Source organism: Megascapheus bottae, unplaced genomic scaffold (assembly GCF_031878675.1).
Source record: "Megascapheus bottae isolate mThoBot1 unplaced genomic scaffold, mThoBot2.hap1 HAP1_SCAFFOLD_216, whole genome shotgun sequence".
Lineage (NCBI taxonomy): Eukaryota > Metazoa > Chordata > Mammalia > Rodentia > Geomyidae > Megascapheus > Megascapheus bottae.
In genome coordinates this window covers 149,140-162,791 of record NW_028327578.1, presented here as the reverse complement: position 1 = coordinate 162,791, position 13,652 = coordinate 149,140, and the positions used below count along the sequence as shown (strand labels likewise).

The 13,652-nt window shown below is 38.8% G+C and overlaps 1 protein-coding gene across 5 annotated transcripts in view; it reads right to left on the bottom strand.

Moving 5' to 3' along the window:
• LOC150039622 (phosphatidylinositol 3,4,5-trisphosphate 3-phosphatase TPTE2-like) overlaps nucleotides 1-13,652 on the bottom strand; it is a 43,922-nt gene that overhangs the window by 11,091 nt on the left and 19,179 nt on the right. For 3 of the 5 annotated variants that reach the window (XM_090327722.1, XM_090327723.1, XM_090327724.1), the window contains exons 4-7: nucleotides 9,384-9,475; nucleotides 5,288-5,349; nucleotides 3,122-3,202; nucleotides 5-110 (exon numbers count right to left, since the gene is read on the bottom strand). In XM_090327722.1, coding sequence (XP_090183848.1) covers nucleotides 5-110; nucleotides 3,122-3,202; nucleotides 5,288-5,335 — 235 coding nt within the window. In that variant the 5' untranslated portion in view covers nucleotides 5,336-5,349; nucleotides 9,384-9,475. Of the gene's footprint in view, nucleotides 1-4; nucleotides 111-3,121; nucleotides 3,203-5,045; nucleotides 5,138-5,287; nucleotides 5,350-9,383; nucleotides 9,476-13,652 lie in introns of those variants that run through there. The other 2 variants (XR_016534304.1, XR_016534303.1) reach the window with 2 other exon arrangements.

Sequence of the window (13,652 nt, the reverse complement as noted above, 5' to 3'; positions counted from 1 at the left end):
TTACCTTGGATGGAGTAAATGACAATCTTCCTAATTTTGAAAGTTTTCTTAACTGGCATTTCCCAGTTCAACACATTCTTCACTATGTCAAAGTAGCCGACATAGCGACTCTGTAAAGCAACAAAAGCCTCCACTTTAGTGGGAATGCCAGATGTAAATGATGGGACCTGTTTCTTCCCCAAAATCCATCCCCTATAGGCATTTCCCATCTTTATGACAAAGGAGGACTTGACCTAAGGCCAGGGCTGCAGAATCCCTGTAACAGCTCAGATTACATGAGCAGTTAAACCAGGTGAAGTTACCAGAATTCCTCCCCACCCCACCCCCCGTGGCCTGCCAGGGAATTCCCTCCCTTTCCTTTGTCCTCAGAGCAGTGCACCAGAAGCCCACTAAGATGAGAGGTCACTTCAAACAGCAAAGGTGTCAGTAGTTGCCCCAGCCATCAATCAACCATGCTGAATTCCATTGGCCACCTGTGTATGGCCAGCCCAACCACATGGCTGGGGCCTATAAAAGGAGCTTGTAAGATTAGGCGGGGTTGCTCTCTCACATTTTAGAGGCGTCCCTGACTGGTCAGTATGAATCTCGATGCTAGGAGCGGAATAAAACTCTGTTTAACTTAACTTCCAACTTCTGCTTTTGTGTCAGACTCATTCCTTTGATCACGTACCCTAACAGTACAGTCAGTATCCTAATCTCTTTCCCTTTTTCAGCTTGTTAACAGCAGGAAGAAATGAAGACAACATTTAGAATGAGTCAGTACATTATCAACATTCTTATTTATCTGCCTCCATGTGACTAGTTACCTACCATGGAAAATGAGCCCACCTGAGACTTGCAGACAGTAACATGGAAAGTACAGGCCCTTGTTTCTAGGCTTGCTTATGACCATGAGAACAGTGAAGGTGCTGAAACAGCGATGACAGAATCTGTTGTCATGGAGAAAGTACTGTGGTTTGGGAGATAGTTCCTCATCAGGAGGAATGACATCTCCACATAGCTGCACTAGATGATTCTGTACCATTAGTGAGGGGTCCTCTACAGAGAAGAGATTCTTTATCTGCCTTTTTCTCCAACATGGTTTTGTTTGTTTGTTTGTTTTTTTTTGGTAAGGGAACCTTTCAATACTCTTTGGCTCCCAGCAAGTTGCTCAAAAAGGATTTCTTAGAATTCTCTTTGAGAAACTCCAGATGTCTGGTGATGAACCAACTGAGAAGAGCTGATAAAGTGAACTGCCACATTTACAATTAGCAAAAGCACTTGTACTGCATGCGAGTGGCTGATGTCTGTAATCCAGGCTACTCAGGAGGCAGAAGCTGAGAGGAATGAAGAATAATGCCAGCCAGGGCTGAAAACTTTGAGATAATCCATCTCTATATACTTAGCCAGAAGTTGAGCTAGAGATCTAGCTCACCTGGTAAAGGGCCACTTATGAAGAGTTCAAGCCTATTGAGCACCAGGCCACTGAGTTTAAGCCCCAGGATGGGCAAACAATGAAAGGGCAATAGCGAGAAAGATGCCTGAAAATGCAATAGGGCAATGAAAGATGCAATAGGGCAGTGCTGTACCACTTCACATCTCCAACTCAGTCTGTTTTGGTTCTTAGTTAGAGCTAAGAAGGAAAGGATTTCCTGCCAGGGCTGGCTTTGAAACACCATTCTCAAATCGCAGCCAGTATCTAGAAATACAGACAGGTGCCAGTCTTCAGTGTCAGGTAGATGTTTTGAAATTGTTGGATTTTTTTTTTTAGAGTGCATATGTTGGGTGTCATGCCAAACTGCTTGTGAGATAAAAGGATCTGATGAATAGCATTTCCTTCAAAGTAATCCTGGTTGAGGAAAGAAGAGTAGGAAGGGTGACCCAGGGTTTGAGAAGAGTGGGGAAGGAATAAACAAAGCATTACTGTAGGTTGGGCTGGTGATTGCAGAATACACTGTACGGTTCCATCTTTGTGTGTTAGAGTTTGGATACGAAATGTGCACTTAAAAGGCTCATAGGTGAAAGGCTTGATCCCCAATATACCAGCAGTGTTCAGAAGTGGGCATTGGGAAGTAATTATATTATGAGGCTTTTGACTTTATCCACAGATTCATTCATTGAGTGCTTCCTAAATTTAAAGCATTAGTATGAGGTGAGGAAAATGTTGGGAGTTGGGGCCTCATGAAATGAAAGAAGTCACTGGAAGGATGGATCATGTCGCTAACCCTTCCTTCTCCTCAGCTTCCTGGGAACCTTGAGGTGAGCAATCCTTCTCCACAGTACCCGCCTCCTTGACATGATTGTTCAGTGTCAGTGTAGGTCCAAAGCAATGGGATCAAGTGGCCATAAAGTAAAGTCTGAAACTGTGAGCCCAAATGAATCTTTCCCCACTTTAAGTTCTTTGGTCAGGTATTTTTTTTATAGTGACCAACACTCGAATCCAATATAATTGGGATTTTTCATATTCTCGTAGTAAAGTATTATCAGAGGAAAATAGGACAACAGTAGATAGTTTAAAAAATGTTAAGAATATGAAATTAGAGAAAGTATATGATAATGTCTGCTGGAACAAGATTCGTAAAATACTTATTTTCCCAGTTCATTTTGTTTTTTTTCTTTAATACTCCCACTATCTCTGTGTGCCTTTATCTCTCATTCTTGGTCTGAGGATCTCTCATTCTTTCTCTTCTCTTAACTCTTTTTTCCCCTACACTGGGCTCACCAGCAAACCATCCTGGCAGTGTTCTAAAGACATTGAATTGCTCATTGCCTTAGCAAAAACTGGTGAAAGATCCAATCTCTCTTTCTAGAGAAATCAATGGCTAGTAGATCATCTACTAGCCAGAGATCATGTTCAGGCATCAGAAAACCTCAGATATTTGACCTTCCTTTTGGGGAGGGGACTCAATTCCAGAAGCTGTAGGGAATAAAGAATACAAAATGGAATGTGTGATGCTCTGATGAGAACCAAGCCAATTAGCCTATGAGGCTACAGATGTGGGCCTCTAAACATCAGGAAATGGTTAGGAGTCACAAGTCCTCTGCCATCATTGATTGTTAAAGAAGGGTTACAGATGCGACCAGGCTAAATGTGCCACTAACATCTCCCCATAAATAACTTTTTATGACAAGAGAAACTTACTTGGGCAGGCATTTCCACTCCTTGAATTTTATTGCTGAAACTCGTATCAGTTTTTCGTTCTCCAAAGTCATTCAGGCTGTCCTACAGAAAAGGGGTTAATACAATCACAGTGCTTATCTGTCCTCTTTGGACAGAGCTACTTATGAACTTTCTTAGTTCCTAGCTTTTTAAGTACCTACGATTACAGGCACGAGTCTCCAATGCCCACATTTCCTTTGATTCTTTTAAAAATTATTTTATTATTTTTTGAAAGGTCTTTCTAGCTCCTTTGCCAAATTATTGATTAGCTCATTAGTTTTGGGGAGATGTTAATTTTTGAGCTTCTTGTATATTTTGGATATTAGGACTTTGTCAGATGTATTGTTGGTAAAGATCTACCAGTCTGTTGGCTGTCTTTTTAGTTTAGCACCTAAGTTCTTTTCTGTGCAGAAAATTTTTATTTTGATATAATCACATTTGTCAAGTCTCTCCTACTTTCTGTGGCCTTGCCACTATTTCTAAAAAGTTCCTGCCTATGCCTATCAGTTCTATTATTTCTCCTACTCCAACTTGCAATAGTTTCAATGTTTCAGGCCTGACTTTGAGATCTTTAAATTCATTTGAGTTGATATTGGTGCATGGTGATAAACAAGGATCCAATTTTAATTTTCTACATATGGAAGTCCTGATACCAATTATTGAAAAGACTATATTTTTCCATCACACATTTTTATTGTGCCTAATTTCTTATATATATATATATATATATATATATATATATATATATTCAGATGCTGGAGGTGATGTGGCCAGGAGGGACGACTATTACACACTTGGAGGGAGTGAAAACTCGTTCAACCAGTATGGAAAGCAGCATGGCAGCTCCTCAAAAGACTAAACATAGAGTTCCCCTATGACCCAGCAATTCCACTACTTGGCATTTACCCAACTGTCCAGAAACAAGGACATACTAAAGCCACTAGCACAATGATGTTCATTGCAGCACTATTTACCATAGCAAAGATATGGAACCAACTCTGATACCCTTCAATTGATGAGTGGATCAACAAGATGCGGTATTTTTACACAATGGAATTGTATGTTGCTGTCAGAAAGAATGACATCTCTCCATCTGGAAGGAAATGGAAAGACTTAGAAAAAATCATATTAAGTGAAGTAAGTCAGACTCAAAGGAACATATGCTCAATGGTTTCCCCCATTTGTCACAATCAGTAGAAACATTGGGCTCTCCCAGCAGATATTTGCAATAGAGCAAAACCTAGATACATAAGGTCATACAGTATGTCGCTAAATGAAAGGTTGTCTAGGAAATAGAAATAAAACCCTTAAAATGAGTGATTGTTGTCCTTAATGTACTATGTTATCTCCCATTTCTTTTGCTGTCTCTCGGTTATCTCATATTTTTACAGTATTTCACTTTGTTATCTGATATATTGTATATATGCGTATTTGGTTATTTGAAATTGGATAGGAAAGGGGCAAAAACAAGATGAGGGTGGGAGTGGGGGGAGGGAAATGGGGACCAAGACTTGAGATAGGGTATCAATATATGTGAAGTAATGCACCTTCCATCTGGTGAAAGTAATGTAACCCTCCTATTAATTACAATAAAAAATATTTTTTGAAACTCATTATAAAGGTGTTGTACAGAGAGGCTACAATTACATAAGTCAGTTAATGAGGATACAGCTTTTTAGAAAATGTTGATTCTTATTTCTTAAATACGGAATTACAAAGTCATGTGTATATCCTACAACATCAAAGAAATGGTAGGAAGGAAGTACTGGGTTGAGATAGAGGGAGGAGAATGATGAATGCGTGACCTTACTCACAATGCACTGAATTCTCAAACTGCGTTTTGAATTGCAACTACTTACAGATGGTAAAAAATATACCTTAAAATGTTGTTCTTCTTAGTAATTCTGAATTTGGGCATTCCCTCGCACTTGTGTCACAGTGCTGTCAGTATAGGCTTGGCCCAGAACAAGGTTACAAGGATACAAGTCCAGTAAATAACTGCACATTAAACAAGGCTGCATTAATCCAGGCTTTCACTTTCACTTAATCACCATGAGCTAAGCATTTCCTTAATATTTTACCATGAATGCTTCAGAACTAGTAAATTCAATACATATAAAAGACTAAGTATCAAAACCATTTTCCTACCTTTGCGGTTAAAAATGTGCCAGTGGCAAGAAGTAGAATAGATATCATTGTTCCTGTTCATCCTAGAACACAGCAGAAATGAGTTCAAGAAATCTTTCTTCCAGTGTAAAAATACACTCACAAATACTCATTTGGTATTGGTACTGTTTCTTCTGAAGTGTTGCTGTCTCAAAATTTCCAATTGAGAAATATTAAGACTTTATTTTTCATTAATGTAACAAAAAGAATAAATAGGGCCATGCACTCTCGTCCTCATGTATAATTCCAGATTCCCGGGTGGGAAGATCAGGATGGTTATGATTCCAACCAGCTTAGGCAAAATAAGCTGGACCCCATGCTCAATGAGCAAGGTGGGCCAGTGCTTCACAACTGCAACCCTCATTGTGTGGGAGACATAGAAGAGGGTTTCAGACTGATACCAGCACAGGAAAATGTAATATACTTTATCTACAAAAAGCATTGAAGCAAAACAGAACTGAGCATATACCTGAAGTGGGAGAATGCTGGCCAAGCACGTGCCAGGTGCTGAGTGCAAATGCAAGCAGGAACCCACATTACCAACTAGACTTGTAGTCCCTATGTAATTGTATTATTTGAATTGATTGTGAACATTTGCAAACATAAGAATGTAGAGAGACAGCATAATGAATACGCATATTCCTATTCCTCAGATTATATAATTCTAAGTATTTTGCTGTAGTGTTCTTGCTTACTTTCTACCTCAGCTTGCATGCCTGCTTTTCTCTCTTCTCCCTCTCTCTTTGCCTCTGCCTGTGTGTGTGTGTGTGTGTGTGTGTGTGATAGTGTTTTGTAGCAAATAGTTTGACAATTATAGCAAATCCTTGACTTCTTCCTGCTTCAAATCACTCATCCTCTAAATCTCTTCTGATACCTTCCACTTATATCTTAGTTTTGTCCTACAAAATTTAAGTTTGAAAATATGTTCTTTTCTCTTTCTCTATTCATCCTTATAATCTAATTTTTATCATATCCTTTCACCTGAAAAGGACACAATTTCATCTATTCTTTAAACATTTTTTCAACTGGAAGAAGAACAGTTTTATTATCTTCATGTACAGAGAAATCAATATTGCACACATAACCCAGCTTAGTAACCAGTTCCTTAGCCTTTGCATTTTCCAGCTTGCCAATTTGAGTCACAGATTTTGGACTGAGGACGTTGCCTCCCCAGTGAGGATGGATCTCATCGTGAGTATATGTGAGTATATGCCTGGGTGAAGCTTTCATATAGTCAAACACAAAGTATTTTAAATGCCAAGTGAGAAGTAATTCATGTTGAGGCCTAGCTCTCAGAAGATATGCAAATGGCTAATTGATACATAAATGTTCAACTTCTTTAATCATAAAGAAAATACAAATAGAATCCACGCTGATTTCATCAGACCAAGACAGAATGGAAGTCATAAGAAAACAACAGCAAAGGCTGGAAAGACGGAGCAGAAAGATGAGAATGAACTATATTAGCATACTGTTGGTTGGGTTTTTTTTTTTTTTTGCCATTCCTGGGCTTAAGCTCAGGGCCGGAGGACTGTCCCTGGAGTTTTCTCAAGGCTAGAATTCTACCACTTGAGCCTCAGCACCACTTCTGGCTTTTTCTAAGTAGTGGTACCAAGAAATCAAACCCGAGTCTCCATGCATGCTAGGCAAGCACTCCTCCACTAGGCCAAAGTCCAGACCCTGTTGTTTGGGTTTGAAATTAGTATATCCACTACAGAAATCAGTATGGAGTGTCTTCTTCAAAACACGAATTGTGGATTTACTTGTAAGTTTTATAGGTCTCATAAGTTACAAGGTAACTTCTCATTTTATAGAATATCTTGTTTGTGATTTTGGATGTGGTGAGCTTTGTGTGTGTGTGTGTGTGTGTGTGTGTGTGTGTGTGTGTGTGTGTTCATATGGTCTACTATGGAAAAATCTTAAACCAACAATTTAATGGTACAACTTAAGATGCTGGAAAAAGAGTACTAAACCTGCAAAATCTAGTAGAAGGAAACAAATTATTAAAATTAAAGCAGAATCAAATGAATTAAGAATCCAAAAAAACCTCCCAAAATCAACAAAACAAAATGGAACTGTTGTAACACTTCTTTGGGCAAATAATTTGTGAATAGAAGTACAAAAATACAGGCAGTAAAGTAAAACAATAAATACATGACATTACATGAAAGCAAAATGCTTCTTCACAGAAAACTAGATAATCATCTGAATTGCAAACAATATAGACCCACTAGATTTAACAGACAAGAGAATATACAATTTTTCAGCAACACCTGGAAATTTTTATAAATAGAAAATATTTTAGGGCATAAAGCACACCTGTGCAGATTCAGAAACACTGAAATTATTCCCTGCATTCTCTCAGACCACAAGGGCATCAAATTGGAACTGAACACCAATCTCCACCAAAGAAAGCCTTGTAACTCATGGAGATTGAAAAACACATTGTTGAATCATGACTGTGTCATGGATTTCAGAACAGAAATTCAACAGTGTATGGAAATTTACAAAAAGGAGCACATAAACTACCAGTACCTTTGGGACAGAGCAAAGGGAGTACTCAGAGGAAAATTTATAGCTCTGAGTGCCTACATTAACAAATTGGAAAAATCGCAAACTAATGATTTAATGGTTCACATTAAGCTCTTAGATAAAGAACAACATGACTGGTGGGAGTGCGAAGGGAAATGGAGACCAAGACACGAGAAAGGGTATCAATGTTTGTGGAGTAATGCACCTTCTATCTGGTGAATATAATGTAACACTTGTATTAATCACAATTGCAATAAAAATATATGGAAAAAAAGAACAAATCCAAATTCCAGTAGAAAGAAGCAAATTATTGAAGTCAAAGCAGAATTAAATAAATTGGAGTCCAAAAAAACCATGGGAAGAATCATCAAAACAAGGAGTTGGTTCTTTGAAAAAAAAGAATAGGTCCTTAGAAAACCTTACCAAAAAAAAGAAGAAGAGAGCGCATCCCTTCCCCACACTCCCCCCCAAAAACATGGACAGGTATGGAAATATCACAGCAGAAATTACCAAGATACAGAACATCATAAAGGAATACGTTTCCAACTCTATGCTAACAAATTTGAGGATCTAGAAGAGATGGATGAATTTCTAGCCAATACTAACATAACAACCAAGCAGAACCAAGAAGAACTAATCCATCTAAACAGACCTATTTCAAGTCCTGAAATATAAATGGCAATAAAAGACCTCCCATCCAAGGAAAGTCCAGGGCCAGATAAATTCACAGCTAAATCCTATGAGGCCATCAGAGGAGAGCCCACACCAATACTTCTCAAGCTCTTCAATGAAATTGAAAGTGAACACTCTTCTACCAAACTCATTCTACAAAGCTACCATAACCAAAACCAGATAGGGACTCATCAAAGAAAGAGAACTATAGACTCATCTCTTTGATGAATATTGATGCAAAACTGCTCAACAAATACTGGCCAACCATCTTCAGCAACTCCTCAAAAAATTATACACTATGAAAAAAATTATACACTATGACCAAACAGTATTCATCACAGGGTTGCAAAGCTGGTTCAATAGATAGAAGTCAATAAGATTCAACACATCAACAGGAGCAAGGACAAGAATCACATGATTATCTCAACAGATGCAGAAAAGAAATTTGACAAGATGTAACACCCCTTTATGCTGAAAGCTCTGGAGAAACTAGGAATCTATGGAACAATCCTGAATATAATACAGGCTGTGTATGACAAACCCACAGCTAACATTATACTTAGTGGTGGAAAGCTAAAGCCATTTTCACTAAATTCAGGAAGGAGACAAGGATGCCCAATCTCTCCACTTCTCTTTAACATAGTATTAGGATTCCTAGCCAGGATTTTTCATTTGTTCTTCCCTCCCCTTCTCTATTTTCCTTGTACTATTCTTTGCTTCTTTCATCCTTTAAACACAATCTTAATATGTTAGCAGTGATGAATCTATAGGAATTCCTTACCTGAGGAATAGCAGTAGGTATCTTCCTACAGTCCTTCAATATTTATTTTCAACTATCTTTTTACAAAGGAGACAGAAAGGAAAGAATCATTACCTTTTCCAACTTTGCAGTGAATTACGATGATGTTGTGAGGATCCTTGGATAACCAGGCAATGACTTCTTTAGAGAATGAAACCATCTCTCTGCTTTAACAAAGATTTTTAGTTAATTAAAATTCATTCCCAAATTTCAAGCCCAGTGAATTTGGTGCTTTTCTGACCATCAGTGTTGCATCAGACTTACTCAAGAGTGGAGACATTGTGATCATCGATCTTAATTCTATGCACTCGGTGATGAAAATACCTGGGGTCATAAGACCGTTCGCCTGGAAGAAATGAGATATGTGTCAGAGGTGTATGGCTACTGATATGAACGTCAGGAACGAAGTTTAAATTTTCTCTTAGGAATTATTATCGCCTTTCCATTGTTCTAAAAGGATTTTTAACATCACCAGCACAAAGTTCCCGGAGAGGAACGCAGCAGACCAGTGGACCAAAGAGCCAAAAAGACAAGAAGGACTTTAGGGACAGATTCTTGTCCTTAAAGACTTTTTCATCCCAAGTAATCTAAAATCAGCTCATGCTTCATATTCTTTACCTTTAACCTTCTAACAGAGTGATTATTTGATCTTCTAGACTGCTTATTCTATCATACTACATAGGTACAACTAAGCAGAGGTTAATGGTGCTGTCTAAATGCTCAGTCCCTGAAAACGTCATTAAAGTTTATTCTGACAATGAAATGCAATAAAAATGTACCTAAAAATCACGATTGGGAAAGCAGGGGACAGTGAAAGGGGGACAAAATCATGAGAAGGGGTATCACAGTTTGAGAAATAATATACCCATTACCTTAAAAAATCTAACTGTAACCCCTCTATACATTAGGAGATACACTAGGCCTCCTTGGCACAGGTCGAAACTTTCTTAATAAGGACCAAGAATCACAACAAATCAGAGAAAGACTGGATAAGTGGGACTGCGTCAAACTGCAGAGCTATTGTATGGCAACGGACATAGCTAGTAAATTAAATAGGAAGCCTACAGAGTGGGAGAAGATCTTCACCAACCCAACAAAGGACAAGGGCCTCATATCTAAAATATATCAACAACTCAAAAAATTGAATCACTCCAAAACTAAAAGTAACAACCATCCCATTAAAAAATGGGCCAAAGACTTAGAGTCTTCTCTGACAAAGAAACAAAAATGGCCTATAGACACATGAAGAAATGCTCAACATTTCTGGTCATAGAAGAAATGGAAATCAAAACAACTCTAAGATTCCACCTCACTCCAATTAGAATGGCCAGGATCAGGAAAAACGAATACTAACAGATGCTGGAGGGGATGTGGCCAGGAGGGATCACTACTACACTGTTGGTGGGAGTGCAAACTTGTTCAACCAGTATGGAAAGCAGTATGGCAGTGCCTCAAAAGGATAAACATAGAACTCCCCTCTGACACAGCAATTCCACTACTTGGCATTTACCCAACCATCCAAAATCTAGGGCATACTAAATCCACTAGCACAGCAATGTTCATTGCAGCATTATTCACCTTAGCAAGATATGGAACCAACCTAGGTGTCCCTCAGTTTATGAATGGATCAACAAGATGTGGTATTTGTACACAATGGAATTCTATGCTGCTGTCAGAAAAAGTGACATCGACCCATTTGTTAGGAAATGGAAAGACTTAGAAAAAATCATATTAAGTGAAGTAAGCCAAACTCAAAGGAACTTAGGCTCAATGGTTTCCCTCATTTGTCATAACCAGTAGAAACCTTGGGCTCTACTAGCAGAGATCTGCAATAGAGCAAAACCTTGATATATAAGGCCATAAAGTATGAAGCTAATTGAAAGGACCTCCAGGATACTGAAACAAAAGCCATATAATGAATGATTGTTGTCCTTAATGTACTATGTTATCTTTCATCTCCTTTGTTGTCTCTTGGGTATCTCATATTGTTACAGTATCTCACTTTGTTATCTGATATATTGAATTTATTTGTATTTGGTTATTTGAAATTTGATAGGGAAGGGGGGAAAACCAAGACGGGGGTGGGTGGTAGGTGGGGGGAGGGTGATGGGTACCAAGACATGTGAAAGGGTATCAATATATGTGAATCAATGCACCTTCTATCTGACAAATATCATGTCACCCTTTTATTAATTACAATAAAAATTAAAAAAAGAAAATCACACCACCATAAAAAAATCTAGACAGCTGTTAGGAGAACCTAGGAAAGGTGGGCATTGTGGAGGCATGCCTGTAATCTTAGCTACTTGAAAATCTGAGAACTAAGAAAGTTCCAGGCCAGATATGCACTGTGATTTAATTAACCCCTTTTCTGTAGGATAGCCTGAATTACTTTGGAGAACAAAGAACTGGTAAGAGTTTCAGCAATAAATTTCAAAGACTAGAAACTCCTTCCCAAGTAAGTTTTCTCTTTTCACAAAAAGTTATTTACGGGGAGATGTTAGTGGCACATTTAGCCTGGTCGCATCTGTAACCCTTCTTTAACAATCAATGATGGCAGAGGACTTGTGACTCCTAACCATTTCCTGATCTTTGGAGGCCCACATCTGTAGCCTCATAGGCTATTGGCTTGGTTCTCATCAGAGCATCACACATTCCATTTCGTATTCTTTATTCCCGACAGCTTTGGATTGAGTGCCCTTCCCAAAAGGAAGGTCAAATATCTGAGGTTTTCTGATGCCTGAAGATGATCTCTGGCTGGTAGATGATCTACTAGCCATAGATTTCCCTAGAAGGAGGGATTGGATTGTTCAGCAACTTTCACTAAGGCAATGAGCAATTCAAGGTCTATAAAACATTGCCAGTATGGTTTCGTAATGACCCCTGTGTAGGGGAAAGAGGAGTTCAGAGAAGAGAAAGAATGAGAGATCCTAAGACCAAGAATGAGAGATAAAGACACACAGAAGAAAACAGAATGACCGGGGAAAATAAGAATTTTACGAATATTGTTCCAGCAGACATTATCATATACTTACTCTCATTCCATGTTCTTAACGTTCTTTAAACTATCTACTGTTGTCCTATTTTCCTCTGATAATACTTTATTATGAAAATATGAAAAATCCCAATTATATCGGATTGGAGTGTTGATAAGTATAAAAAAATACTTTACCAAAGAACTTCAAGTGGGGAAAGATTAATTTGGCCTCACAGTTTCAGGCTTTACATCATGGCCATGTGATCCCATTTCTTTGGGCCTGCACTGTCACGGAAAAATCATGTCAAGGAGGCGGGTATTGTGGGGAAGACTGCTCACCTCAAGGTGCCCAGGAAGCTGAGGAGAAGGAAGGGTCAGTGACTTCTTTGGTTTCATGAGGCCCCAACTCCTAACATTTTCCCCACCTCCTACTAATGCTTTAAATTTAGGAAGCACTCAATGAATGATTCTGTGGATAAAGTCAAAAGCCTCATAATATAATTACTTCGCAATGCCCACCTCTGAACACTGCTGGTATATTGGGGATCAAGCCTTCCAACTATGAGCATTTTAAATGCACATTTCGTATCCAAACTCTAACACACAAAGATGGAACCATACAGTGAATGGTTCAGCCCTTCCTACAGTCATGCTTTGTTTATTCCTTCCCCACTCTTCTCAAACCCTGGGTCACCCTTCCTACTCTTCTTTCCTCAACCAGGATTACTTTGAAGGAAATGCTATTCATCAGATCCTTTTATCTCACAAGCAGTTTGGCATGACACCCAACATATGCACTCTAAAAAAAAATCCAACAACTACAAAACATCTACCTGACATTGAAGACTGGCACCCGTCTGTATTTCTAGATACGGGCTGCAATTTGAGAATGGTGTTTCAAAGCCAGCCTTGGCAGGAAATCCTTTCCTTCTTAGCTCTAACTAAGAACCAAAACAGCCTGAGTGGGAGATGTGAAGTGGTACAGCACTGCCCAATTGCATCTGTCATTGCCCTATTGCATTTTCAGGCATCTTTCTCGCTATTGCCCTTTCATTGTTTGCCCATCCTGGGGCTTAAACTCAGTGGCCTGTTGCTCAATAGGCTTGACCTCTTCATAAGTGGCACTTTACCAGGTGGGCTACATCTCTAGCTCAACTTCTGGCTAAGTATATAGAAATGGATTATCTCAAAGTTTTCAGCCCTGGCTGGCATTATTCTTCATTCCTCTCAGCTTCTGACTCCTGAGTAGCCTGGATTACAGACATCAGCCTCTCTCATGCAGTACAAGTGCTTTTGCTAATTGGAAATGTGGCAGTTCACTTTATCAGCTCTTCTCAGTTGGTTCATCACCAGACATCTGGAGTTTC